At 41.7% G+C, this 26,613-nt stretch overlaps 1 protein-coding gene across 5 annotated transcripts in view; it reads left to right on the top strand.

Annotated features, from left to right (window-relative positions):
- Positions 1 to 26,613, top strand: part of STX18 (syntaxin 18) — a 123,113-nt gene that overhangs the window by 19,816 nt on the left and 76,684 nt on the right. The window contains exon 2 of one of the 5 annotated variants that reach the window (XM_045474566.1): positions 219 to 287. The exons of 2 other annotated variants lie outside the window; for them this stretch is intronic. In XM_045474566.1, coding sequence (XP_045330522.1) covers positions 219 to 287 — 69 coding nt within the window. Of the gene's footprint in view, positions 1 to 218; positions 288 to 22,600; positions 22,626 to 25,689; positions 25,952 to 26,613 lie in introns of those variants that run through there. 2 more of the 5 variants (XM_045474570.1, XM_045474569.1) reach the window with 2 other exon arrangements.

The raw sequence follows: 26,613 nt of genomic DNA, 5'->3' as shown, positions 1-26,613 counted from the left end.
TGTAAATACAGAAGTGGACCTGGAGGGGGGGGGGGGGGAGGTTTCTGAGCCAGAGATGCAGATGGGGAGACATCAGAGCGTAGGCAAAGGTTGAGGCCTTAAGGAAGGAGCAGAATTGCCAGAGGGGATTTTCATAATGAGAAGAGGGCCCCAGAGGAGTCAGGGAAGTTAGACACGTGGGTCCCTCCAGTAATGGACCTCTTCTTACCTTGGTGAAGGTAATGTCACCTGAGATAGCTTGTGGCGTGGTGGCTTTGAGCATGGACTCTGGGCTCCCCTACCTACTGGTGGGTGACTTGTGGGTAATGGAAGTAAAGTGGTACCTAATTTTGGAAGATTAAAGGAGCGAAGCACTTTGAAAGTGCTTGGCATGTAGGAAGTGTGATAAAGTATTTGATAAACGCAGAAACTAATAAACGTTGTACATGCTGTGCATTGTGTATCCCTCTCTGTCTCTCCGAGGCAGTTCATCCGAAATCGAAAATTAGTTTGTTTGGACTTAAATCATTTCCTTGTCTGAAAATTCTGGTGGTTCCAGTACAACGATGCAAGTATCAGATTTCTTGAAGATTCTCCAGATTATTTATTGGATTATTTTTTCCATTGGCTGTTAATTTTACCTCTGACTTTGAAGCAGCTTTGTTTCTTCCACACTTGACATATTTTTAAATTGTTCCTGATACCTCATAGCGTACAACTCTCTCTTTCTCTCTCTCTCTCTCTCTCTCTTTTTAATTTCCTTCCTCAGAGTCTTTGCTAAAGTTCTGGAATGCTCTGTTAGTTGCTCCCCCGCATTTTGGTCAGTTACTGGCATGATACTTTTAATCAGGCTGCTTTTCTCATCCGTCTGTAGGAATTGGCAGTATTTTCAACTCCTCTCCATTATGGTCAGGAATATGAACTTGCTGTCTTTTCTTTTTCCTCTTCCATTTTCCCACGTAAATGTCTTGAACCACTGATTAGATCTGTGTGCCCACAATAACATAAGCAGGCATGAAGCTGAAACCTGATTTAAAGGAGTATGTACAGAGTCTGTTACTCTATGAAAGTTTTTTAGAGTCCAGATGAAAATAGAACAGTATTCAGGGTGTGAGTATGTTGCCGAATCTCTAACACTCGTTGAACCAGACATCGTGTGTGTTCATTTTTAAATAACCGGGTGGGTCACTTTTTTATTTATTATGAACACAAACACTGATGCTAACAGCCGGCATGTGAAAGGAAAACAGGCAATAGTGATGAAAACCATTTAATGATTAGTGAGGAAACAAATATTGTTTAATGAAAATAAAAACCATGTCTAAAGGGCCTAATGCTGACTTTTGGAAATATAACCGTGTTGCGGTCTGTTGTGTACCCTCTGTCCTGTACAGTAGATATTGTTTAAAATTGCTTGGGAACTGGAGCTTGCAATTGTGAGCCTGGAATGTCCTGCAGATAATTAAGTTGTGGTCAGGCTTTGGAAAAATAAAAAGTTCTCGAACTATGATTTTATAAACATGCTACAATAACATTTCTTTATATTTAACAGTTTCTTATAGAAAGCTGATACTCTCATGAGGCATTGATTAAAGGTAAAACATCAAGAAAGAAAAAATATTAAATTAAAACTTCACTTAGGATGTTGACAGTTGGCTTGTAATATTAAACAGATGTGTATGTTCCTGGGGATATTCTTCTTTCTGAACTGAATTGCTAAGTTGTATTTTTTTTTAATGACAACTACAAATTTTTGATCAGTTAATAATTTTAAATGCCCTCTCTACAATCTTCTGTATTCTAACTTCATCTGTAGTTTGAGCCCTCTCAATGATATAATGATTGGTGAAACCTTTGCTGCCGCTTCTAAAGTCTTTCATTTTCTTTCTTTCTTCTTTCCCCCCCCTCTTAAAGCTTAACTGGGCTCTTCTGATTTCATGATGCATTCTTGGAGATTGATTCCTTGAAATAATTTTAGGATCATTGGGTGGAATTCTACCCTTTCAGATTTATGTCTATACTTTACTTCCATATAAGTTTTCACATTGGTATTTGAGTGCACAAGTTGACCTACATTGTGGTATTGTGTTTGTGTGGTCAATTGTAAAGGCTTCGTGAAATGTCCGTATAGCCAGCCATGCAGATCGGCTTGTACCCCCATGCTGTGGGGCCAAAGAAATGTCAGTGAGGTGGACCGAAAGGAAACCAGGCCATGGAGCCAAAAGAGATCCAGTGAATCTCTTTTTGCTTGTAAGGATTTTGCCATATTAGACAAATAGCATAGAGTCCAGTAGAGGCAGTGGAGTGGGGTGGGCAGAGTGGAGGGGTGGCTTCGGTGGGTAGGTCGACTTTGGTGAACAGAGGAGGAGTCAGATCAGATTTCGTAGGATGAGTTGAATGTATTTTACATCTTCCAAGATTCTTTAAATCTATTTGTACAACTAGATAAACTGTTCATTGTTGTGTTTGGGCTGATGAAAAAATTTAAATTCTGAAGATCATTTTAATTGTAAGCCTTTGACGTGCGGACATCTTATGTTCTCTGGAAGATATATTTCGCTGGGCAGGAGTCTTTGATTAACCTGGAAGAACAGTGTAGTTGGTTTGGATAGATTTATTTATCTTGGAACTGTGTATTGTTTGCACAGTCTTCTTTTTGGAATCAGTGTTTTTTCTCTGCAGATTCCATTTGGGAAGCTCTGATTTGGAGCCTCAGAATATGGAAGGCATTTCCAATAAACACAAACAAAGGCTCGCTGCATTGTCTGAACAAGTACAATGACATATTTTATCATACAAAATTTTATGTAAGCTCAAGAGTAATGAATCCATTTTTAATAGCACATTATTTAAATGTGACTATTTGTTCTTTGTATCTAATAGTATAAATATTTTTAAGTGTCCTATTAAAGTTTGATTTAGGAGCAAAAATATAAAAATGTCCACTTTTATATGACAGGATTTGACAAGTATACGTTTCAGTGTATTGTTTTGTTCTCTAACTCATTGTCTTGTTCTTATATTTTGTGTGGTTGTGGGAGGAGGAACAGATTTCTGTGTTCAGTGTCTTAGCAGTTAATGGAATCACTGCCATATTCTCCTAGAAATTTGAAATTCAAATTATAGTGGCCTTTTGGAAAGAGTTGGGAGCTTGGAGCTATGTGCAAAAATACTGGATAAAGTTTAGCATCATTTGTTACTCTAGAAAGAGCCATCCATTTTAGCTAAGAATCTAAAAAGCAGTAAAATAGATCTACTAAGGTTTGTATCTGGTTTTTTATTTTCAGGGCTTTATACTATTTCATTCCAGTTCTCTCCCAAGGTTTTGCTCTAAAGGAGTGTTGTAAATATGTTAAATAGTTCTCTCTAACCAGAATTAATCATAACAGATTGAAGTAGAAAATGCTGTTTCTTCTTACCGTGGTTATTGCATCATAAGATAACTCTCTGTAAATGAGATTCTTTTGTAGATATTTTGGCCTGGCTTACCGATCCTAATTTCAGTACTATGCCTGATTTAGCAATAAGCTGCTGTGATCAGCGCCAGTGAATTGTATTAGGCAGGCTTTATTTTCTGTATCAGTGTGGCATTACCATCTTTCCCACCCCCAGGTCAGAAAAGCATGGTTTTATATTCTTTTTCAGTTTCAATGTTTAATAATTCCACTATGGGAAAAGGGACCTTGGGAAGTTTTTCAGGGTAGATGGTGATTAACAAATGGCACCATTTGGACAACTTTCATCTTTTAAAACTCTCATTCATTCAGCCCATTTTTCTCTATCCAGTGTTCAGGTCTCCTCTGCTTTACAGATAGTGTGGTTCTGTTAGGGAGGGGGTTCTGCTGCTCATGGTTGCAGGGTGTTAGTTCTAACAACTGCGAAGTTACTCCTTTGGGAATGGAAGACACTTATTGGTCCCTAGTGGTCTGAAATGGGAAATGCATCTCCTCAAAATTTCCTTAGAACTTGCCATAAAGTTTAACTTTTGATTAGAAACAAAAATGTTAATAATTTAGGTAGGTAGGTTGGCTTATTTAAAGTGTTCCTTGAGCTGCAGTTGAAGTTACTTATTTTCTTAATCTCATTGGAAACAGATGAACGACACATAAAAACTTGAGTACTAGATTAGCACCTGTATTTCAAGCCATTTAGGAAATGGAGGAAAATTCTGTAAACGCTGTGTAAGTACTAAGTAGATTGAGGAAAAGCCGTCAGAAGTTTTCTTCTTTGTCATCTCTTTGTTAGCTTTATCATGCTTAATTTTCATGAAAATAATGTGTTTGTTACTGTGGTCACACCGTGATTTAGCTTTGGCGTATGTATGATATTTTATTGTCCCTGTCCTGGAAAATTATAGCAGTTTTTATGAGGAGTGGTTTGTGGGTTCACACAACCCACTTGGAGTGCCATTTACTATAATTCTCTTCTAAAAGGACCATAAAACATCATGTAAATTGTTTAAAAAAGGAAAGGCCTTTTTTGAGAAAGCCTAGGAAGAAATCTTTCCAGGCTTTTGTTCTTATAGTCAGTTTCATGATTTTAAGCTCGCAATTTATTTGAAACATTAATGTCAAAAAGTAAAGTGCATGTGTATGTGAGCAAAATGCTTGTGAGCTAGAGTCAGGGGAAACTCGGGCATCAACGCAGAATAACACACATCAAATTCAACACGCTATAAGTTTTCAGAATATATTTTCTGTGGCTTTGGAAATGAAATTATGGCAGAAAGGAAGAGAAGGAGGGAGGAACGGAAGAAGAACGGAATTAATTTATAGCATGTATATCTTGTTTTCAAAAAACCTCTTAAGTTGTTGCGTGTTTATAATCTACATTAAAGCACGGTTTTTGGTAACCGGTCTCGTGAAAGTCATGTTTAAGTTCACAAATAGATTTACCTAAAGAAACTTCCCTCCTTGGCAGTTTTTACCATTTTGGTTGACTTGTTGCTCTCAGTTTTTATATACACCCTTAGGAAGGAAAGTATAAAACACACAGTAACAACGCCGAGTTCTGTCGTGGTGTTTTGTACAAGTGCCTTATTCTGATATTATCTTGGTTTTGTGTGTGAGCTCTATGGGGAAAACGGACGGAAATTGTTAATAATTTTCTACAGCATTTACGTTGTACTCTGAGCTTCTAGTCATTTAAATACAAATGTATCTTACGGTTAGCAAATTGTAAGAAAATCCAAATATATGTGAAATATAAAGGAGAAGCAGCTTTACATAAGCAGCAGTTTTATATAAGGATATAACAAATATATAATAGATTTAATTTTTTTATTAAACCATTTCTTTAGTACATGTGAGATCGTGATATTTGCAGCAGCATTTTATAGGACCGCTTGTAGATGATAGCCGTGTTCACGTAAATAGTGATATAAACATTTGTCTGTGCAGTTTTCCCTTTTCAAATTAGCGTGTTTTTAAAAACAAGGTCGTCTGTGTGATTTAGAAACTCCTTGGTTTTTGAGAAGAGGAAGTTATAAGTAGATCGCATTCAGGTCACCTGGCTGGCACAGTCAGTAGAGCGTGTGACTCTTGATCTCGGGGTTGTGAGTTCAAGCCCCCCGTTGGGCGTAGAGATGACTTAAAAGTAGATCATGTTCATGCATCTTACAGAGGGTCAGTAAATTTACTACATGACTGTAAATCTTTTTCTGAGTATACGGACTTCTTGCTTACATGCGTAATTTCATGAATTTCAGCTTAAGGTTTTAAAAAAATTTTTATTATTAAATTCCTCCTTATCTGTTAAAACACACAAAACTGACTTCCTAAAACATAGAAAAAAAAACTTTATGGAATTATTCCTTATCCTACACTGTCGTCTTAATTTTTTAGGTATTAGGGTGTTTCTATTGTCATGGGACCACAGGGTAGCTAACTGAAGTGAATTTGGGGAGTAGAAAATGAAGCTGTAATCGGAAAGGAGATTTAAAAAGGTAGAATGTGATACCATACCATGACGTTACGAAAAGTAGGAACGAAATGAAGAATGTGCTGGCAGCCTGGCTACCGCTGGTCCAGAGCCGTCCTTGGAATATTCTACAGCTTTTCCTGGGGGCAGTGTGGTGAAGTGGGGGCTCCTTTGACCGAGTCTTGAGCCTGAGAAGCTGCTTTCTGTGGCTAAGTACACTAAGCAAAGAAGACTTTTTATGGCATTTCAACCCAAGCTGTTGGGTATGCCACAGATTTTCACAATTAAAAATTTCATGTCTAGCTCTACTGAATAAATTGTTTTAATATGAGATGTTTGGAAATAGGGTAGGCACTACCCTAAAGGGACCCAAAATCTCATTTCTCCAAGTTAGGTATTATTTTCCACTCTGAATTTATAATACGTTGCTATATAACGACATCACCAATTGTAAGTGATATAGAAGGCTATGTTTAGGTATTTTCCTCTTTTAGATTAGGAAATAGTTTTCCTTTTTGTGTTAGCACGGACAATATATGTCCTAGGCATTTATCGTTATTATATAAAAATGCATAGGCTTTGAGTCACGCATGTGTTCTCATGTTTTATACATTATTCAGTTGTAAGAAATCTAAACTTTATGCCTAACAATTTTTGTCCAAAAGTTGATGTTTCCTTGTTTCTGTTTTTCACTTGAGTCAGGTAGAAAATATTTTTCATCGTCTTTAGATGACCCTAAATCATTTATTATCAAATACCTAAGTTGTTTTTTTTTTTCCCCCTGCTTTGGAAATCTCCACCAACATAATCAATTCCTGTCGGAAAAGGGGTACAGTTTTTCAGTTTTTCCCCCAAAACTGCAACTTCAGAAAATATGTAAGAGATGTAGCAATTAACCTACATGCACATTTATAATACTAGAAAATGGGCAGCTAGTTACATTCAAAGACAGGATCTGATAGGCCCAAATTGCTTAAAACATCACAGTTATTGAAGATATACCCCAGGGAATTTGAGAAACCATTTAACAGATGAAAGTACATTTTGAAAAGTCTGACCTTACAGGCAATCATAAAATGAATCAAAACAGTGCTTTTTTCCCCCTGAAATGTACAGAGCCCATCTGTGTCTAATCCAGTAATTATAGACTGTGTTCAATTACCTTTTCAAACTTGGAGCAGACTGGAGACTAGGCAGTGAACAAACATAGGGTTTTGTCTAGACCTCAATTGACCACAGTCTAAAACTTGAATTTATATCTAATTTTATTTTTTGTTTGGCTTGATAGTTCTTAAAGGATTCATTTTTGCTACTTGGTGTTTTACCTTCTTAGATTTGAGATCTTGCGTTTTCTCATCACAAAAGCTTTTGTATCAGCAATACCTTATGCTATAATCAGATGTTTGTTTTCTGAATACTTATGCCTGCAAATCAATAATTTGCACTGGAGACAAGACTGCGGGGTGGGGGAGGGGATTATACCCTGAGTAGATTTTTTTTTTTTTTAAGTAGCCCTTAAAATATTGCTGCTGACTAGAACTCTTCTTTATGTGCTAGGAAAAATAATTTATTTTCCTCTTCAGCTTAGAAAACTATACTTAAGGTAATTTTCAGTTGCTTTGCACACTGGATAGGATGTTTTTAAAAATGCATGTAGACTGCTGCTAAAACATCTCTCTTTTATCAAATATATCTTACAGGTTTTTTTTCTCCTTACACATTTTTATTACATTTGCTCATCAGGCTGGTATCCATTGTGAGATTCAGTGCGTAGTGTTGAAAACCCCCTTCAAACCATTTCTCTTAATAAGTTCGCTTATGATTTGATGAATCTTTGAGTGAGAATTTGAAATGCCATGGCCAGTTCAAAACATTGACATTTTATCTAGGAATCTTGGCCATTCAAGATTCTCTTTTTTTTTTTTTATTTTTATTTTTTTTAAATTTTTTTTTTTTTTTCAACGTTTATTTTTGGGACAGAGAGAGACAAAGCATGAACGGGGGAGGGGCAGAGAGAGAGGGAGACACAGAATCGGAAACAGGCTCCAGGCTCTGAGCCATCAGCCCATAGCCTGATGCGGGGCTCGAACTCACGGACCGCGAGATCGTGACCTGGCTGAAGTCGGACGCTTAACCGACTGCGCCACCCAGGCGCCCCTCAAGATTCTCTTAAAACACACGATGAACAGAAAGATGAGCAGTTTTGAGAGTGCTTATGCAGTCGTCAGTGCTCCTTTCCCCCACTACTTGGTATTAAGGTCAGTCACCTTCCAGTTAGCATTGGAAGCACACATTTTGAGGTATTTATTGGATTGTAATCATTTCATATTAGAGCATGAATTTTTCTAGGAACTTTATGGCCATTCCCAGTATGCCACATTCTTTTTTTGGGTTTTTTTTTTTTTTTTTTTGTGTTCATTGAGGTTTTGCTGTCCTTGGACGTTTTAAGGAATCTGTCATGGGGGAGAGAAGTAGTTTTACCTGGTGGCCTGGATGTACTTTCTGAGAATTACACTGGGAAAGTGAAACCCAAAGATTACAGACACCTTATGCTTGATAGATCTAGGAGACAATTGCTCAAGAACAGTAAGTAGGACAGCAACTGCCTCCTTCCCATCCCCATGCTTCTTAGGGTCTTCACAGAAAAGGTGAAAGATTAGTCTTCTTAAGTACGGAATTGAGAGGCCCCTTGGATCCTCTCATTTACTCCCTCACCCGATTTCAGTAAAAACGTTCTTGCTTCTTTGTCTACCCAGTTCCTAGACCTGCATTCCCTCCTAGGTCCTCCTTTCGTACATAACATGTGGGCCCCTGATGCTACTTTCATGGTGCTTAGCGCGGTTCGGATTTTTGTATTTTTTTTTTAAACCTGTTTATGCCATTCCCACTGGACTATGAGCTTCTTCAGATCAAAGGCTGAACGTGTGTTATGTTCTCCCATTGTATTCCAGCATCAGACACAATGCCTGGCTTGTGGCAAACACTTGCTCCTTGTTGGCTGAATGATAGACTCTCTGCCTTTTGCCCTTTCTCCCTGGCTTGGTCACTATATCCCCCCTTTTTTTTTTTTTTTTTTTTTTTTAAAGATCATCCAAGCCCCCCCCCCCTTTTTTTTTTAAATTTTAGAGAGAGGGAGGAAGAGAGAGAACCTCAAGTGCTCCACACTCAGCACGGAGCCCGACGCAGGGCTCGATCCCACGACCCTGGGATCATGACCTGAGCCAAAATCAAGAGTTGGATGCTCAACCGACTGAGCCACCTGGGCGCCCCACTGCTGGTCTTTCTCTCCCTTTCCTTTTCCTTTTATGCCATTTCATCATACAGGTCTTATTTCCCTAGATGACTCTAGGCGTGGTGATGCCCTGCCCTCCACACCCTCCATTTTCCTTTCAGCCAGCCAATTGCTCTTCTTTTAAAAAAATGATCCATTCCTTTGAAACCTTACTGCTCCAAACTACACCTTCTTTTTTATATACTTGCACTTGCCCGGTATTTGTACTTAACCAAACGTAGTCTTGGAGAAATCATGTTTTTTATATTTGAGGACATTGCTTTCTGCTCTGTTGACAAAGGGTTGTGCTATTATGGGGCTCATGTGAGGTCTCAGTATGTGTATAATAGCCAGCGTTTCTTAAAAATGTTCCATTTTGCCATTTTCACTTGATTTTGACAGTCCTTTTAGGAAAGCCTCCCTGTTTTATAGATGAGTAAGAGACATGAGCTTCAGAGAACCCAACTTGACTTGACTGGAACCATAAGCCCCAAAGTGGCAGGACAATAATTCAGATCAGGGTTTTGTCACCCTACCCCCCGGTACAGCATAGTTCTTTGTACATATTTTATAAATTTTATTTTTATATACATTCTGGACCCATAGAAAATTGTGCTAGTTTGTTCATTGGCCGAAATGACACAGCCTGTAATTATGTCTGTTATAACTGCACTGTTGACTGTTAGTTTTCCCTACTTCTTGAGGGCACTGGCCATATCCTGTTTGGTTTTCAGTCTGTAGCACGTGGTCATAATAGAAATGAAAAAAGCATTTATTTGTTGAATGAATATAGTGAATCAAGTGAAAGAAATAAAGCAGTCAAAGTATAAATCTTTAACTCGTGTAGTTAACATACCTTATTTTTGAGCGCTCTACTGGGCACTGGGAGAATAGTTGGGAAGAAAATAGTGCTTGCCTTTGACAAGTATATCATCTACATTTGTTAAAATATTTATTTTTGAGAGAGAGAGAGAGAGACAGACAGGCAGATAGACAGAACATGAGCAGGGGAGGGGCAGAGAGAGAGGGAGACACAGAATCGGAAGCAGGCTGCAGGCTCTGAGCTCAGCACAGAGCCCGATGTGAGGCTCAAACTCACGAACCTTGAGATCATGACCTGAGCCGAAGTTGGACACTTAACTGAGCCACCCAGGTGCCCCAACAAGTACATCATCTAAAAGAAAACAATGGGCCAATGTAAAGACATACAGTGAGTGTGGCATAAGAGATGCTGGTCTCTAGTCTGCCTCGATTTCAAGCCCCAGCTTTGGCCCTTTCTGGCCGTGCAACTCAGGCAAGTCATTTCACCTTTGTGTGTGTCAGTCTTCTCCTTGGTAAAATGGGGGTTTTAAGTGCCTGCCTCATAGGGTTGTTACAAAAATAGTTAGGAGTAGTGTCCGTTCATAGTAAATGTTCAATAAGTATTAGCTTTTATTAATATAGGCCACAGAAGGCCGCTGGGCCACAAAGATAGGCATCCACAAATAAACACATGTAAACATACCTGATTATATATAACAATAATGGCAAAAGTAGTAGAAAACACTAAGGAGTTGCTGGGGTAATTTGGGTGGCTGAAGCTGAGTGAGGTCATTGAATACTGAACAGTGAGTATGGGAGGAGAACATTCCTAAGACAACAGTGCATTCACCCAACAAAACATATGCCGTGTTTCCTGCTTATGCTGCCTTGTGGACGTTTGTGAATTCCACAGGTCAAATTTAGGGAGAAAGGTGCTAAAAAGAGCTCCTTTAGCCAGGTGCCAGGACTCTTCCTGGGGTGCGCCTTCAGAGGGTAAAGGATACAGATTAGAATACCATGGATCCCAAGGAAGAGGGAGTTTTGATTAAATAATCGGTGAAGAATCATGCAACAGAGGAAAGACCAGCCGGTTATCATGTAGAGAATAGTTTCAGTGAAGAGTTGAGAAGCCATTTCCTAAGGTATTAAGATTAAATAAAAGGGATTAACATTAAATAAATGGTTGTGTTGAAAAATAGAGACAAAGTGGATCATCCATTCAGGGTCCTTAGTATTGAAAGGTTGGGAGTGAAGGATCCTTAAAAGTTAATAGAAATCGCATCTAAACAACACTTCAGTGTTCTCTCTCTGTCTCTTTTTACCATAACCAAATAGCTGAAAGAAAGAACGTTTTTATTTCTTACTGTAAATTTTTAAAAATGAGAACAATGATAAAATGAATTTGACTCATGAAGTCTGTTTTCCATTGAAGTTGTACTATCTGTTGCCGAGCTTGACAAGTTGATTGCTTAACTTGCGATATTATTTATGCAACTGCTTTCCCATCTGTAGTGAGAAGATTGAGAAACATTGCTCTGATTTGTGTATCTGTGAGTCTTCCTGACTCATGCAGAAGCCTTGCAGAAGTAATCGCTCGGTGTACATTTGTGGAACGCTTTCGGGGTGCTGCTTGATGCAGTGAAGTCATAGTGTACAGGTCTTGGCCTCGTGGTTTTTGAAGTCTGAGGGTTGCCCATCATTTCTCTTTAGGCTGGATTGTCCCCCGCGGTGGAAGGTGGAATCTTACAGTTTTCCCTCCAGTACTGACTCACGTATTTGCATGCTTTTCTCCAAGGTGGAGAGAAATCATGTCATTTGTAAAAGCAATGATTGAACATCAGTCTTTTATAAGAAAAGATAGAACTTTATGGTTGTTTGATCACAGCCAACTGGCACATTATTACTGCATTAGCAAGGAGACCTCCTGACCTCTGGCTTGGCAGTGAAGCTGTTAAGTGTGGGGCCACTTTTTCCCCATTGGACGATGAAGAATCTTGGTTATTCCTTTTTGTTGGTTGTCTGTTTAAAATGAAGAAATGTGATTTTTAGTAACCGTGGGATTTTGGAGATTTCCAGGGTGCCGTATTTAAGTAATCCAGTGATGGGCTTCGAAAATATTACGAATTCTTTATGTTGCTCCCTGGGGTGTGTCGCCCCAAAAACCAACTATAGCCCAGAGCCAAGAACAGAGAGGGCTGTGACCATTAGGCCCAACTCCCATCAAGCTGACTGAAAGGACTCCTCTACACCTTTAGACTGTTTTCTCCGTCCTTCCTTTAATTGTGGCCCGATAAAGGGTGCTTCCTCCGAGATAAGGTTCTAATCAGGTGTTCGAGCCTACTTCTGTGGAGATCACAGATGCATGCAAAGCCTTTAGGAGTTCTAGCCACGAGAGGCAAAGCTGAGATTTGCGATCCAGGCTAGTGTACCCATGCCCCGCCCCACCCCGCCCCCCCGCCCCGCCCCCAGCCCGCTCTCTACTCAAGGGGCAAGTGCTTCTTGAATGAACACAGAACATAATTTCTGGGAGTTGCTAATGAGAGAAGCAGGAAGGATTTCCTCTGTCCTATCTCCTGTTAGTCTTTGGGAGAGTCTTAAAATTTTTTAACTTCGACTGTTTTCTTCATTTAATTCCGAATTGAATGCATTATGTCCTTTTGATGTGTATATTATCTTATTCCTGGGTTTTATTCTTGAACCCAGTTGGAAAGTTTCAAGGCAAACATTTGGTTTTCTGTTAGCCCACAAATTGGGCAATGGTTGTTCAATTATGGTCTTCCGTTGACTTAGGCAGAGTCACATGTTAAAGTATATTTTGTTAGTAGCCCACAAAGCATACCAACCGTCAGTCCTTTGTCATGTCTGACTGTGGGCAGTAATATTATAGTAATAGTAATATTCCCAGATTTCATCTGTGGATTTCTTAAATGTACCGTCCAGAAATTCACTTTAAAATACATCAGTGACAAAACAGCCGAGCATAGAATAGATATTATGTCCTCTGCCCACTTATCCAAAAATTAATAATGGTCTCCCAGTAGACTCAAATGCTTCCCAGAGTACCTTACTCACAAACACGCCCCAAATCTAGAAAAACAAATCCAGTTCAATATTGTGAAGAACTGTTAATAACCGTGGCTGTTTGTAATGGTTATGCTGATTATCCAATATTAAATGGTTGTGGTACATACCTGTTATTTTTTCTTTGTCCTCAAACCCACCTTTTATCACCAATAGCACCTTCTTCCTTTTGGGAACTGATCCCGCCTCTGACTTCAAACTGGTGGTTTCAGCGGATGCTGCCGTGTTGCCAGGTAACACCCCCTCACCCCCTCCCCTCCAGGTCCCAGACCAGGTTCAAATCAGAGCAATCGGAATCCCTCCCTAGGAGTTTTTAAAAATTGGAATTAGGAAAGAGACTCATTCTTTGTTCAGAGGCCTAGATTTTAACGAACAAAACTCAGGAGCTGTTTGGTGGCCATGTGTCCATTGCTGAGAATGGAGCTAAAATGCAGAGAAAAAGGACTTAGAAATCAAAGGTGTTTTCAGTCTCTGCTTCCAGTGGTTTCAGAGGCCCGGCTCTGTCGTTGCCTTTCCCGTGTTTTTTTCATTAAACCAGGGCTTCTCAACTGGGGGCCGTTTTATCTCCTCCTGGGGTTATTTGGTCACGTCTGGAGACATTTTTGGTTGTCCCAGCTAGAGAGCTGTAGCTGGCATCTAGTGGGTAGAGGCCAGGGAGGCTGCTAAACCATCCTGCAGTGTCTGGGACAGCTCCCGTATCACACAGAATTATCTGGCTCAAAAGGTCAGGGGGGCTTACGTTGATAATCCCTGAATTTTAATCCGTCTTGCCAACATGTTGAATAACCTTAGCATCCATTCAGTACCTCTCTCCCCTTCTGCACTTTTTGAAAGTTAGCTAGAATTAGTTTCCTTTTAAGAGAACCTGAACTAACCTGGTGGTATACATAAACTGTGAGTGTAGTTTGGTTATTGTCACACATTTCAGTCCCACATTGAACAGAGTTTCCAGCACATAGCTGACCTCATGTACAGATATCCCATCCCCTGGGTTTAGAGGGACTGTTAATTCAGCTGCCACCCAGGTTCGGATGGACATTTGTTGTCTCTTGGGTTCCTAAACAACATATTCCAAACTCAAACTTTTGAAGCAAAGCCCATTCACTCATGAGTCGCTGTTAGTATTGCATCAAAATTATGCTGCCTTCTCTAAAATACCTCTTGAGGGGCCTCTGGGCGGCTCAGTCGGTTAAGCGTCCGACTTCGGCTCAGGTCACGATCTCATGGTCCGTGGGTTCGAGCCCCGTGTTGGGGTCTGTGCTGACAGCTCAGAGCCTGGAGCCTGCTTCGGATTCTGTGTCTCCCTCTCTCTCTCTGCTCCTCCCCCGTTCATGCTCTGTCTCTCTCTGTCTCAAAAATAAATAAACATTTAAAAAAACAATAAAATAAAATACCTCTTGAGGTCCACATTCAGCTCATACAGGAGGAATGAAATACCCATTTTTATGAACAGCTATGATGAAAAGAGAAGTTCAGATATGTGGAACTAAACCTAACGCTGTCTTGGAACAGCCTTGATCTAGCATTGCTGGCGGGAGGAACAGCCAGCATCTGTATTTACGTGGGTTGGGCAGCCAAAGTTCCTCTTTGAAACTTTCAGAAAGAAGGTACATTCTGACTCCCGTTCATGGATTTCTCAATGAACAGGCTGATGAGCAGTGTCAGTGATGATCTGAGACTTTGCGCATAGAGAGCCCTGCAGCTTAACACCGAGATTGAGAATCAGATTTAGTAATGGGGCGCCTGGGTGGCTCAGTCGGTTGACTGACTTTGGCTCAGGTCATGATCTTGCAGTTTGTGAGTTGGCGCCCCACGTCGGGCTCTGTGCTGAGGGCTCAGAGCCTGGAGCCTGCCTCGGATTCTGTTGTCTCCCTCTGTCTGCCTCTTCCCCCGCTCATGCTCTGCCTCTCTCTGTCTCTCAAAAATGAATAAATGTTAAAAAAAATTTTTTTTTAAGAATCAGATTTAGTATTAACCTACATTTTACACTAAATCTTTCTTTAAATTTTCTTTGGCCTTTTTTTTTTTTTTTTTTTTTTTTTAAACCATGACTGGGGATTATCTCTCTGTTTCTTTCCCCCTGGCCTCCCCTCAATTGCTCTGTTTAAACTAGAGTTGAACCGTAGAGTATTTTGTGAGGCTGAGTTTCTTTCTCTCTCTTTCCCCTCTCTTTGGCACAGAGTTGACACACAGGCACTCATTAAATATTTGTTCAAAGAATGATGATGATGATCTCATCCAGCCTCACAGCACTATTATCTGAATTCCAGTAACTCTCCAGTTTTTATTCCCAGCTTAGACTTCTCTTCCCAACTCTCTGTTTGATTACCTGCCTGACATCTCTGCTTGGAGGTTTCTAGTAAACACATGCTAGGAATATCCCTGTCTTTGGGCCTTTAGGGAACTTCAGGGGACTTGCTCCCTGGACTTGGAATGCTTTCCCCAGATATCTGTGTGGCTAACTCTGTGGCTAACCTCCCCTCCTTCAAACGTGTCCTTACACATCATCTTCTCAATGCGACCATCCTGACCACCCCGTTACAATTATAATTCACCTCTTTCCCCACGTTCAACCTAGATTTTCCCCATATTCTACCTGATTTCCCTTCACTTACTCTACTACTTTTTTTTTCTCCCCATAACACTTATCACCATTTAACATACCTTATTAACACTGTTTATTATGTTATTTTGAACATACTATGGTTATTATTTATTATCTGTTTGGAGTCTGACTAGATTACGAGCAAAACCATGATCATTCAAATTGGTGTCTTTTGACTCCCAAGTTCAATTCAGTTTTTGTTACAAACCAGCTCCTTCTTGTTGATTTAAAAATTTTTTTAACGTTTATTCATTTTTCAGAGACAGAGACAGAGCGTGAGCGGGCAAGGGGCAGAGAGAGAGGGAGGCACAGAATCCGAAGCAGGCTCCAGGCTCCGCGCTGTCAGCACAGAGCCCGATGCAGGGCTCGAACTCACGAACCGTGAGATCATGACCTGAGCCAAAGTCAGACGCCTAACTGACTGAGCCACCCGGGTGCCCCAACTCCTTCTTGTTGATTTTAGAATAATGATCCTGACATTTTGGGGTGTACTACTCCCCCCTTCTGTCCCCCCACCCCCCGCCACCTCCTGAAGTTTTGGACTCAGTCTTTGCTTCAGAGTAATAAACTTCATATATAAAATCTACATAATTAAAGTGATGTTTCCTTGTGTTTCTCACTGTAACCCAAAACCCTGGATTTTCAAACTTGGAAGTTGTTTGGTATCATCTAAAGTTAAATATAGGCTATGTAGCATAAACAAGAGGCAAGAAGGGGGTGGGGGTGGGGGTCCAAAGAGAGGCTGTTTTCTTCCAAAGCAGCTTAAATGGAAAGTATGGAAAGGCCACATGACAGACTTAAGACATCTTGAACACACAGAAAACAAAAATCAGTAGTGGTTTAGGATATGAGCCCCAGGTTAAAAGTCCTGAAATCAGGTGCTTTCCACCTAGGCATTCCTGTGTCTTAAACTCTAGGTGGGGTGTTATTGTGATTGATTTATTTAGTAATGATTCATAATTATCCCAAGCAGTTATGGGAGGCATGCTAGTATTTAAGTGCAAAAACACCCACATTTGGATTCAGAATACCTTGTCCGTCTGTGTTAGGATGGCCAAAGTCATTTGTTCTGAGATCAGCTCTCTGGCACGGTGACTGATGGGTGATGATGGGCATGCAGTTAAGGAAAGCTTACTATCCAAAGCTGGAGCGTAAGGTGCTGGGAGAGTCCGTGTGTGTCTTTCCATTAGTTTCTTTTTTTCTTAACCATAGCTTTAAGTTTTTCACGTAAAATTTTAAAAATTAACAGAAAGTAAAATTGACCTTTCTGCTATATAGTTCTATGGATTTTTAACATTACACACACACACACACACACACACACACACACACGCATTCTCTTTTGATGTAACCATTTCATAATCAGGATCCAGGACAGTTTCGTCACTCCCCCAAAGCTCCCTCATGTTATCACTTTGTAGCCACACCTGTCTCCCTGTCCCCCTCTGCCCAACCTGGTCTCCTTTGCTGTAGTTTTGTGTTTGCAAGAATGTTGTGTAAATGGAATCACATAGTATCTAACTCTTCTAAAATGGGCTTCTTTCAGTTAGCATAGTCCTTCTGAGATTCATTCAAGATGTGTGTGTATCTGTCAATAGTTCTTTCTTTATTACTGAGTAGTATTCTATCATGTGGAGGTACTATGGACATCCATCACCTGTTCAAGGACATTTGGGCTGTTTCTTGTCTTTGGTAATTATGAATAGAGCTGCTACAAATATTTGTGTACAGGTTTTTGGGTGAGCATAAATTTCATTTTTCTAGGGCAAGTACCCAAAAGTGGGAATGCTAGATCATATGGTAAGTATATGCTTAATGTTATAAGAAAACTACCTGTACGCAAATGTTCTTAGCTGCATTATTCATAATGGTCAAAAAGCGAAAATAATCCAAATGTCCATCAACTGATGAATAGATAAATAAGATACAATTGATATTATTGGCAAGGAAAAGAAATGAAGTATTGACCCTTACTACAAAATGGGTGAACCATGAAAACATGCCAGGTGAACGAAGCTGGTCACAAAGGGCCACATATAGTATGATTTCATTCGTAAGAAATGTCCAGAATGGGCAAATCCACAGGGACATAGATTGGTAGACGTTGGGGAGGTAGATTGGTTGCCTGAGGCTGGGAGGGTTTGGGGAGGTATGGGGAGTGACTGCTAATGGGTATGGGGAAAACAAAACACATTTATTGGGGTGATGGTTGTACAACTTGTAAACATACTGGAAACCACTGAACAGCCTACTTTAAATGGGGGAATTATATGCCCTATGAATTCTATCTCGATAGACTGTTACTGAAAACAGTTAACTCCTATCTTGTTTCTCACGGTGGCTATACCATTTTGTATTATCACCAGCAATTGTGGGAGTGCCAGATGCTCCGTATCCTCACCAGCACTTGGTATTGGCAGCATTTTTTATTTTAGCAATTTCAGAAAGCGTGTAGTGATAATTCATGTTAATTTGCCTTTCCCTAGTGGCTAATGACGCAATACATCTTTCATGTGCCTATTTGCCATCTTTAGTGAGGTGTCTGTACAAGTCTTCTGCCCATTCTAAAATTGAGTACTGTTTTCTTAGTATTAGGCGTGAGAGAGGTCTTCATATGTTCTGGGCACAAGTCCTGTGTCAGATCCATGATTTGCAAGTACGTGTTTTCTCTCAGTCTCCCAATTAGCTTCTCTTTTCACTCTTTTAACATAAATCCTTTTTGATACATTGCAAGTTCTAGCAGGGCTTCCTTGTCTGTTTACTCCTATATCCTAGTGCCCAATATAGTGTCTGACACAAATACCACTCAGTTAATATTTGATGAATGAATGAATGACTACTTTCTTCCTGATTAGCAACAGATATTTTTTTCCTGAGAGATAATAAATATATAAAAAAATAAACCTGATTATATCACTTCCCTGATTAAAAAATTTCCAGTTACCTCTTTAGGAAAAAAAAAAAATCTCTAATATAGATTGTGAGCCTGATACGATTCAGCTTGGTTCCTTGAACATTTCATGTTCTCTGCTGCATAGCTTTTACGTATGCTGTTCCCTCTGTCTGAAACACCTTTCCTTCCACTGTCTTTGCCAGGCCAATTCCTTATTTTTATTTATTTTTTAGCACAAACATTGCCTTCAGTCGTTTATTCTAGACCCTGGGAATATAAAAGTGAGTAAGACAGGTGCAATCCTTGTCCTCTTGAGGCTTACTTTTCATGGCCCTCCCCCACCCCAGACTAGGTTGGGCACTTCTATTTTATGCTCACAGTCTCTCTATGAGTTTGCTTCGTAGAATTTTAATCGTCTGTAATTATATATGTTCAGTGTTCTTCGCCCCACCAGACCATAAACCTTTATGCATTTTTGTTCATTTATCCTTTAAAAGAAATTTGAAAAATTCTTTCCCACAAAAATAGGTACACACACACACACACACCTGTATTTCAAGGTGACATCTGTAATTTGTCATTGTAAGTTTAGTTGAAAGGTTATGATTTCCAGGATATTATAAAACTTGACATTTCAAAGTGAAACTTTGATCACTCATTTGGTCACTCTCTCATACCTCTGTGCAATAAAAATGGGCATGCAAGGGGCGCCTGGGGGGCTCAGTCGGTTAAGCCACCGACTTCGGCTCAGGTCATGATCTCGCGGTCTGTGAGTTCCAGCCCCGCGTCGGGCCCTGTGCTGACGGCTCAGGGCCTGGAGCCCACTTCGGATTCTGTGTCCCTCTGTCTCTGCCCATCCCCTGCTCATGCTCTGTCTCTTTCAAAAATAAATAAAAATTTTTAAAAAAAGCTCTTAAGGCAACAGATGTTTTTAACCAGATCGTGTGCCAGTGGGCGAATGTAGCTCTTTTCTAGGCTCTGACGGTGTCCAATATCCACTATGTTCTTCCTTTTCATCTCCTACAACATGAGAGCTAAGAAACGTCGCTTGCATAAATGAATGGACAAGAACGCAAGGAGTTTGTTAGGGCACAGCCACTGCACGCAGTTCTTTGAACGAACTTCCTCTGAGTGACATGCCAAGATGCCCCCGGAACCTTAAAAAGTAACCTGTCAGATGACAGCTCAGTGCGATCCTTCCTTCATCGAGTTTAGTGAGAAAAGTTGGGTGCCCGGAGAGCTGCAGCGGGTTTTCCGTCTGGTCAGCGGAGCCGCTCCCGGTCTCAGCTCACCCGGCACGTCCAAGTCTCCTTCGCTAGACGTGTTTATGTGCGTGTAGGACGGTGTCCCGTGGTCAGATTCAGGTGCGGTGACGGCTGCATCCTTCTTGTACGAAGTGGGAGAGGTGCTTGTGGAGGGCGCATGGGAAAGCAGAGCCGGGGGGCTGTGGGTTTCAGCAGACCCCCAGGCAGGGCCGCCTCGGGAGCGAGTGTGTGTGGACGCCGAGGGCCTGGACAACTGGTCCCCAGGGTGTGCCCTGGCAAGTCCCGCCCGTACCCCCAGGGGTGGCCGCCCCCGGCCTCCTGGGACTCGTGTGTGAGCACGTGAGCTGTTTTGTCAGTCACGCAGTCACGGTTTCCTCGACTCCAGGCATCTAGTAAAAGAGCCGTATTTTTCTCTCCTGATTCAGGCTAGAGCTTTATGTAAAATGTTTATGTAAAACTTGACTTCAAATCTATTAACCTTTTCAGTTTCCTTTGAAAGGACACAAAAGGGACAATGTTTTCGTTCCTGAACAGTATTATATGCTATGAAATTAATTTTTAATTTTCAAGAATGAAAATAGTGGTGTTTACATGTAAGGTTTTTGACCTAGTAAGCTTGAATTTGCTGCTGAAATAATATTTAGGGTATTTTTAGTACTTTTTAACCTAACGTAATTTTCACAGGATTAAAAGCAATAGTGTTGTCATTTGTGTTCTTTGTACGTGCAGTGATTTTGAGTTACCCTGCAGATACTTTGAGGCCTGTTACGGCCGGAGGGTAAGAGCTGGAGGGTAAGAGCTGTATGTGCGCGCATCAAATAAATTCGCTGTATCGCTGCTAAGGAACGTGACCCGCAGGTTGGTGGCTTCATCTTTCTGTTAATGTGCAGATTCTTAGTGCTCAGTAGTATCTTGAAGGTTTCTGTTTTTCTGAAGAGAATCTCATACAGATTTTTGATGGCCTCTAACAATGCTACACTTCTCCAGGAAACCTTATCTTCCATGGAGCGTCTGGTTTTCTGTGAAGTCGTAATTTTGAATCAGAATTTCCAGCTGTTGCATCTAGTTTTATAGAGCCTGAGTTGAGAATCAAAAGCTAGGTTGTGTATTTAAATACCAGAAGTAAATGCTATCTTTCTTTTTATAAAACAGTATGGCAATTGTATTTAAGTATTTCCAATTGGCAGAGTTATTGTTCATGATTTGCTCCAGGAAAAACAAGACGAGTAACAGCTGAACAGCTTTAAGGAGCTACGTTACATTGTAATCCTCTGTCAGTGCCCTGTGGGCCCCTGCATCCAGGGTGTCGGCACTATGACAGGTAAGATATAAAACGTTAGGACTCAGCAGAGCCTTAGAGGCTGATTAACCTGACTCTCCTCTTTCCAGATGAGGAAACTGAAGGCTCACTTCACCCGGTATTATAGCAAATTATCCCTAGGTTGAGCCAAAGAAATTGGGATTAGTGATACCACGATAATCGTGTTGTTTACTGTTTTAAATGCAGTTGTTCTGCACAGACACACAAAGCGGGGGGGATGGGGGGGTGGGGGGGCGAGTACTGATTGGCAGCACTCTTGCTCGACCCCGCCCCGTGCCGGGGCCTGGGGGGCCAGTGAGGGTGAGGCAGAGAGATCCCCTCCTGTCTGGGAGACAGTTTGGCGATGCAGGTCAGGATTTAAAGCTGTTGGTAACTTTTTGCCTTGCAATTCCTCTTTATCTTAGGAATCAGAATCAGATAAAGTTTTGGTATGCAAAAATATTCTGGTATGATTTAGCAAAAAGATGTTCATTACAGCTTAATTTATCCTTGTGACAAATTAGAGGAAACAGCCTAGTCATTCAGCAATAGAGGAAGTCAAATTATGGTAAATTTAAACAATGAGATGTATATAGCCATGAAAGTAATTTTTAGAAGAAATTTTAATTACATGGGAAAGTGCTCATTATGGTGTCAATTAAAATAAATAGAATATAGACTTGTATACATAATGGTTTCAGTTAGAGAAAGGATATGTGCACAAAATGGGTCATAATATATCAAAACGGTAAAAGCTTATTTCTAGGTGATGATATTATGGGTTGATTTTTTTTCTTCTTTATATTTTGCATATTTCATAAACCATCCACGACAAGCAGAAAATAAAGTTACAAAACAAGAAATTTGAAATATGGTTGAAGAGGCACATTTTTTTATAATACCAAGTGATGAAGAATCCACTTTAAAATCCCTTTGAGGATAGGATCATAGACAGGATCGCTGAGGCAGCTGCCCCACCTCTGTCCCTGGGGGTGTGGATCCTAATGGTGGGGGACAGTGCCCCTTCTGGACCATGGACAGCCAGGTGAAATCCACAATAACTGCTGTTTAAATCAACAGTCATTTTATTTGGAAAAAAATAAATTTGAAGAGCCATTTTCCCCCATTGAACGAATATTCCTTTAGTCTTCGATTTAGCAAATGTTTTTGAGTGCCTGGTGCTTGGTTAGTTCTTCTGACTTCACGGTAATGTTCTGCTGCTCGTGATTCTTTTGCTTAGTGATTGTTGAAATTTTCATAAACCTGCTTGCCATAATAGTCTGTTTTACAGGTAACTTGACACGGTTCCTGTTCTCACCTGGCTCAGGTTTAATAATTAAATTGGATTAGCTATTAAATAATGAATGTGTGTGTAGACGCCAGTCGGTGCAATACCTGTGAACCTGAAAATTCCACTTGAATCGGTGCTGGGCTTGGGGGGATGCAGATTATTGTTGCTCTGCAGTACACGGTCAAGCAGCTGTGCAAAGTAAATGTTGTTTTTCTGAAAGGTAAGCTTTTCCAGAGCATGATATGGTTTTCTCTGCTTTCAAAAGTCTTTGGAAAAAAAAAATCTATGAATATTTTGAAGTCCTCAATTCCACTTCATAATTTCAAATTAATAACTTCTTACTATGTAATTTCATACGTTTTATACTACCCCCTAGGAAAAAAAAAAGTATTTACTTCAGATATTTTACATTGATTTCAGTTGGTCTCATTCCACATTACAATTATGGCTTTCCATTCCACAAGGTATGGCTTAGACTTGTGTTTCAAATTTGAAATGGGTTGTGCATTAATAAAGCTACTGTTTTTAATTTAAAAGAAAAGATCTTTTAAGGAAAGTTTGTTAGGCACTGGGGTAAATTTTTGAAATGTTTGTTTTATGTAAATTCAGGAGAGCCTCAAATTGTCCCCTGGCTGAGCAGTGGCACCTTTTTTCTTCATTTGCGGGTTTGGCCCAGTTGTGTGTTTTGTTTCACATGCTGTATAACCAAGGAATTCTAGAGCTGGTATATGCCGTCTAGGTGAGCTTTCTGTCTTCTTGCAGAAATAGCCCCCGGCCCTGTGAAATAAATGATGTCTGTGGTTGGAGGCCCTCAGAGAGGGAGATTCCCGTCTCCCCGGTATTCAGCATCTCTCGTCGTCCACATCTTTTTCTGTCTTTTTTCCTCATCTGTTATGAAACCAAGATCTTTATCTTAACACTTAAACTGCCTTGTTACTTGCCTGATATTTGGGAATACTAGCCTATTCCTATTTGGATACAAGCTAATTGTTACTATACTTCCTAAATATCCTGATTGCCTGTGCTGTGTTAGCTGATTGTTTTGTCCCAACAATGGTGTCATGTACTAGTGAATTAATGTTACAGAACTGGTTTCCTTGGAGAGATTATTAAGTCTTTGATTTTGGATTGGACCAATGACACGAACAGTCCAAACACATGGACTTACTTTTGTTTAGCAGTACAGTAAATATTAATGGACGGTTGGGACTGTGCCAGTCATTGCCGGTCATTGCTGAGGAGTGAAGATAAAATAAATGGGTGAGATTGTTTCAAAGTACAGGGAGTCTAGTAGGGAACTTTGCTGATACATTGGCAGTAGTCTGCCATGTGGGGTTTATTATTATTGGGCTTGTTATCTTACTTTGCAAGGAAGTAAAAGAGTTGTTTCAAATCCGTTTGCTTTTTTTTTTTTTTTTTTTTTTTTACTCTGCGTGCTTCCCTCCACTTTTTATTCTTAAAAACAAACAACTTCGAAATTTAGAGAAGATGTGTATAAATGAGTTGTAACTTTATAACGACAAGCAGTATTCACTGAGGTTCTGTGGAGCGAGAGTTAAGTTTGATTTTCCTTGTTAATATCATTAACATCTTAAGTGACTTTTTCTAACAAGTAGAAAAAAACCCGCAGCATCTGTCCAGTGACAGTAATTAGTAACCATACCTCTTTTTTGACACATATCATATACCTTCAGATGTAAACACCCAGAAATACTTTCTCTGGCTGGGGTATATATTCTCTCTCTATTCTCGTGTCTCAGAAGGTAGAGTTCATCTTAGTTTCCCTCAGTAGGCACAATACGAATTTTGTCCTAGGCATAGTAGATGTATCACAGGATGGTATGACAAGGCGATTCTGAGGACCAGTGGACACATGTTTTACCAGCAGATTTTATAAGTTCTAGCATGTTAGGCAGTATAGACAGCACTTAAGAACAAAGATTCTGGAGCCGCATTAACTGGGTTTTAATCCAATTATGCTACATGTTAGCTGAGTGACATTGGGCACAGTATTTTACTTGTCTGTGCTTCAGTTTCCTCATATGTAAAATAGGGATAATATTGTATCTCATAAGGTTGTTGTTGATGAGAATTAACTGAGTTGATATTTTTACGACAGTGTATTTTTATTTTTTATTTGGTTTTTTAAAGTTATTTGGAGAGAGAGAGACAGAGAGAGCATGCATGCATGTGTGCGGGGGGCAGGGAGGGCCAGAGAGAGAGAATCTCAAGCAGGTTCCGTGCTACCAGTGCAGAGCCCGATGCAGGGCTCAATCTCATGACCCGTGAGATCATGACCTGAGCCCAAATCAAGAGTCAGATGGTTAACCGGCTGAGCCACCCAGGTGCCCCTCCCTATTTGTTTGTTTGTTTATTTTTAGGGTTTCTTTTGAGAGAGAGAGCGCAAGTGAGCATGAGTGGCTGAGGGTGGGGGAGAGAGAGAGAGAGAGAGAGAGAGAGAGAGAGAGGCAAAGAAAGAGAAAGAATCCCAAGCAGGCTCTGTGCTGTCAGTGCAGAGCCAGACTTGGAGCTTGAACTCACGAACCTGAGATCACGACCTGAGCGGAAATCAAGTCTGACGCTTAACCGATTGAGCCCCCTGGGCTCCCCTTTGTAGGACAGGTTAAAACTGCCCGGTGCATCGTGTTCTGTGAGTGCCGGTGAATGAGTAAATAGATGTTCAATCGCCTGTTGATGTTTTTGGTATTTATGACAGAATAATGAAGCAACATTTCTGTTCTGGGGCCTGGTCAGTCATTGCCGAATAAGTTGAATGATGACTTCATTTTTTTCTAGTTTTCCTTCCCCAACCTCCACGCCCCCCCCCCCCCCCAACAGTTTTGCTTCATTGATGGTGCATAATGAACATCTTGGAAACTGGAAGTCTGTGCTCTTTGTTGGCATGTTGTCTGATGATCCTGGCACTCCAGCCTGAGCCTCAGAGCTGAGTCAGAGGTCACCCTGTCCTAAACCTGCACCACAGAGGCCTTCTTGTGTGGATCCTGGGGGGCGAGGAGGGGAGTGCCCTGTCTTTCCGGGACACCGCCCCCCCCCTCCCCCCCCCCCCCCCCCCCCCCCCCGGGCTCTGTGGAGCCGGAGGGGGAATCTGGGCCATTGTCCTCTTGGGGGTCTGCGATTATCCATTCCTGCAGCCAGTCTGGGTGGTGGCGCGGGGGTGGCGGGCCCAACCACAGTCCTCAGAAAGTACGCGGCTTGAAACGCTGGCTTTAAGGAATTCGTTTCTGTGTAAACCATGAAGAAGCCAGCTCTTAACGTTGGCTAGGCGTCCGCGAAGCGCCCTCAGACACAGGCCGGTTTGCCTCGGCTGGCGGCTGGCGCGGGAGGGAACCTCCTCCCTGCGTCCTGCGCGGGGCGTGTGAGTCCCTGCTCCGCACGGCCTCCCTGCACCTGTCCTCTCTGCACGCCCCGAGCGCTTCGGCCTCAGAGCACCGCAGTCTGCACACGGCCCCGCGGTTTGCTGTGGCTGGCGACAGGCCTTTTCGGATTCCAGAACCCACGGCGCGGCGGTTGCCGAGCACGGCAAGGGTGAGAAGGCCAGCGTTTCTGCCCGCTGTTGTGTAGGCAGCATCATGGGAGGCTTGGAAGGACACGCCAAGCTGCTGATTGTCAAACGGCACGCTTCTCCCAGGCCCGGCTCCCCCTCCTCCTCCCCCTCCTCCTCCCCCTCCTCCTCCCCCTCCTCCTCTTCCTCCCCCTCCTCCTCCTCCTCCCTCTCCTCCTCCCACTCCCCCTCCTCCTCCCACTCCCCCTCTCCCTCCCCCTCCTCCTCCTCTTCCCCCTCCTCCTCCTCCTCCCCCTCCTCCTCCTCCTCCCCCTCCTCCTCCTCCTCCTCTTCCTCCCCCTCCTCCTCCTCCTCCCCCTCCTCCTCCCCCTCCTCTTCTCCCTCCCCCTCCCCCTCCTCCTCCCCCTCCTCCTCCCCCTCCTCCTCCTCCTCCCCCTCCTCCTCCCACTCCTCCTCTCCCTCCCCCTCCTCTCCCTCTCCCTCCTCCTCCTCTTCCCCCTCCTCCTCCTCCTCCCCCTCCTCCTCCTCCTCCCCCTCCTCCTCCTCCTCCCCCTCCTCCTCTCCCTCCTCCCCCTCCTCCTCTCCCTCCCCCTCCTCCTCCTCCTCCCCCTCCTCCTCTTCCTCCCCCTCCTCCCACTCCTCTTCTCCCTCCCCCTCCTCCTCTCCCTCCCCCCTCCTCCTCCTC

This window comes from Leopardus geoffroyi, chromosome B1 (genome assembly GCF_018350155.1).
Source record: "Leopardus geoffroyi isolate Oge1 chromosome B1, O.geoffroyi_Oge1_pat1.0, whole genome shotgun sequence".
Taxonomy (NCBI): Eukaryota; Metazoa; Chordata; class Mammalia; order Carnivora; family Felidae; genus Leopardus; species Leopardus geoffroyi.
This window is presented reverse-complemented; position numbering and strand designations above follow the sequence as displayed.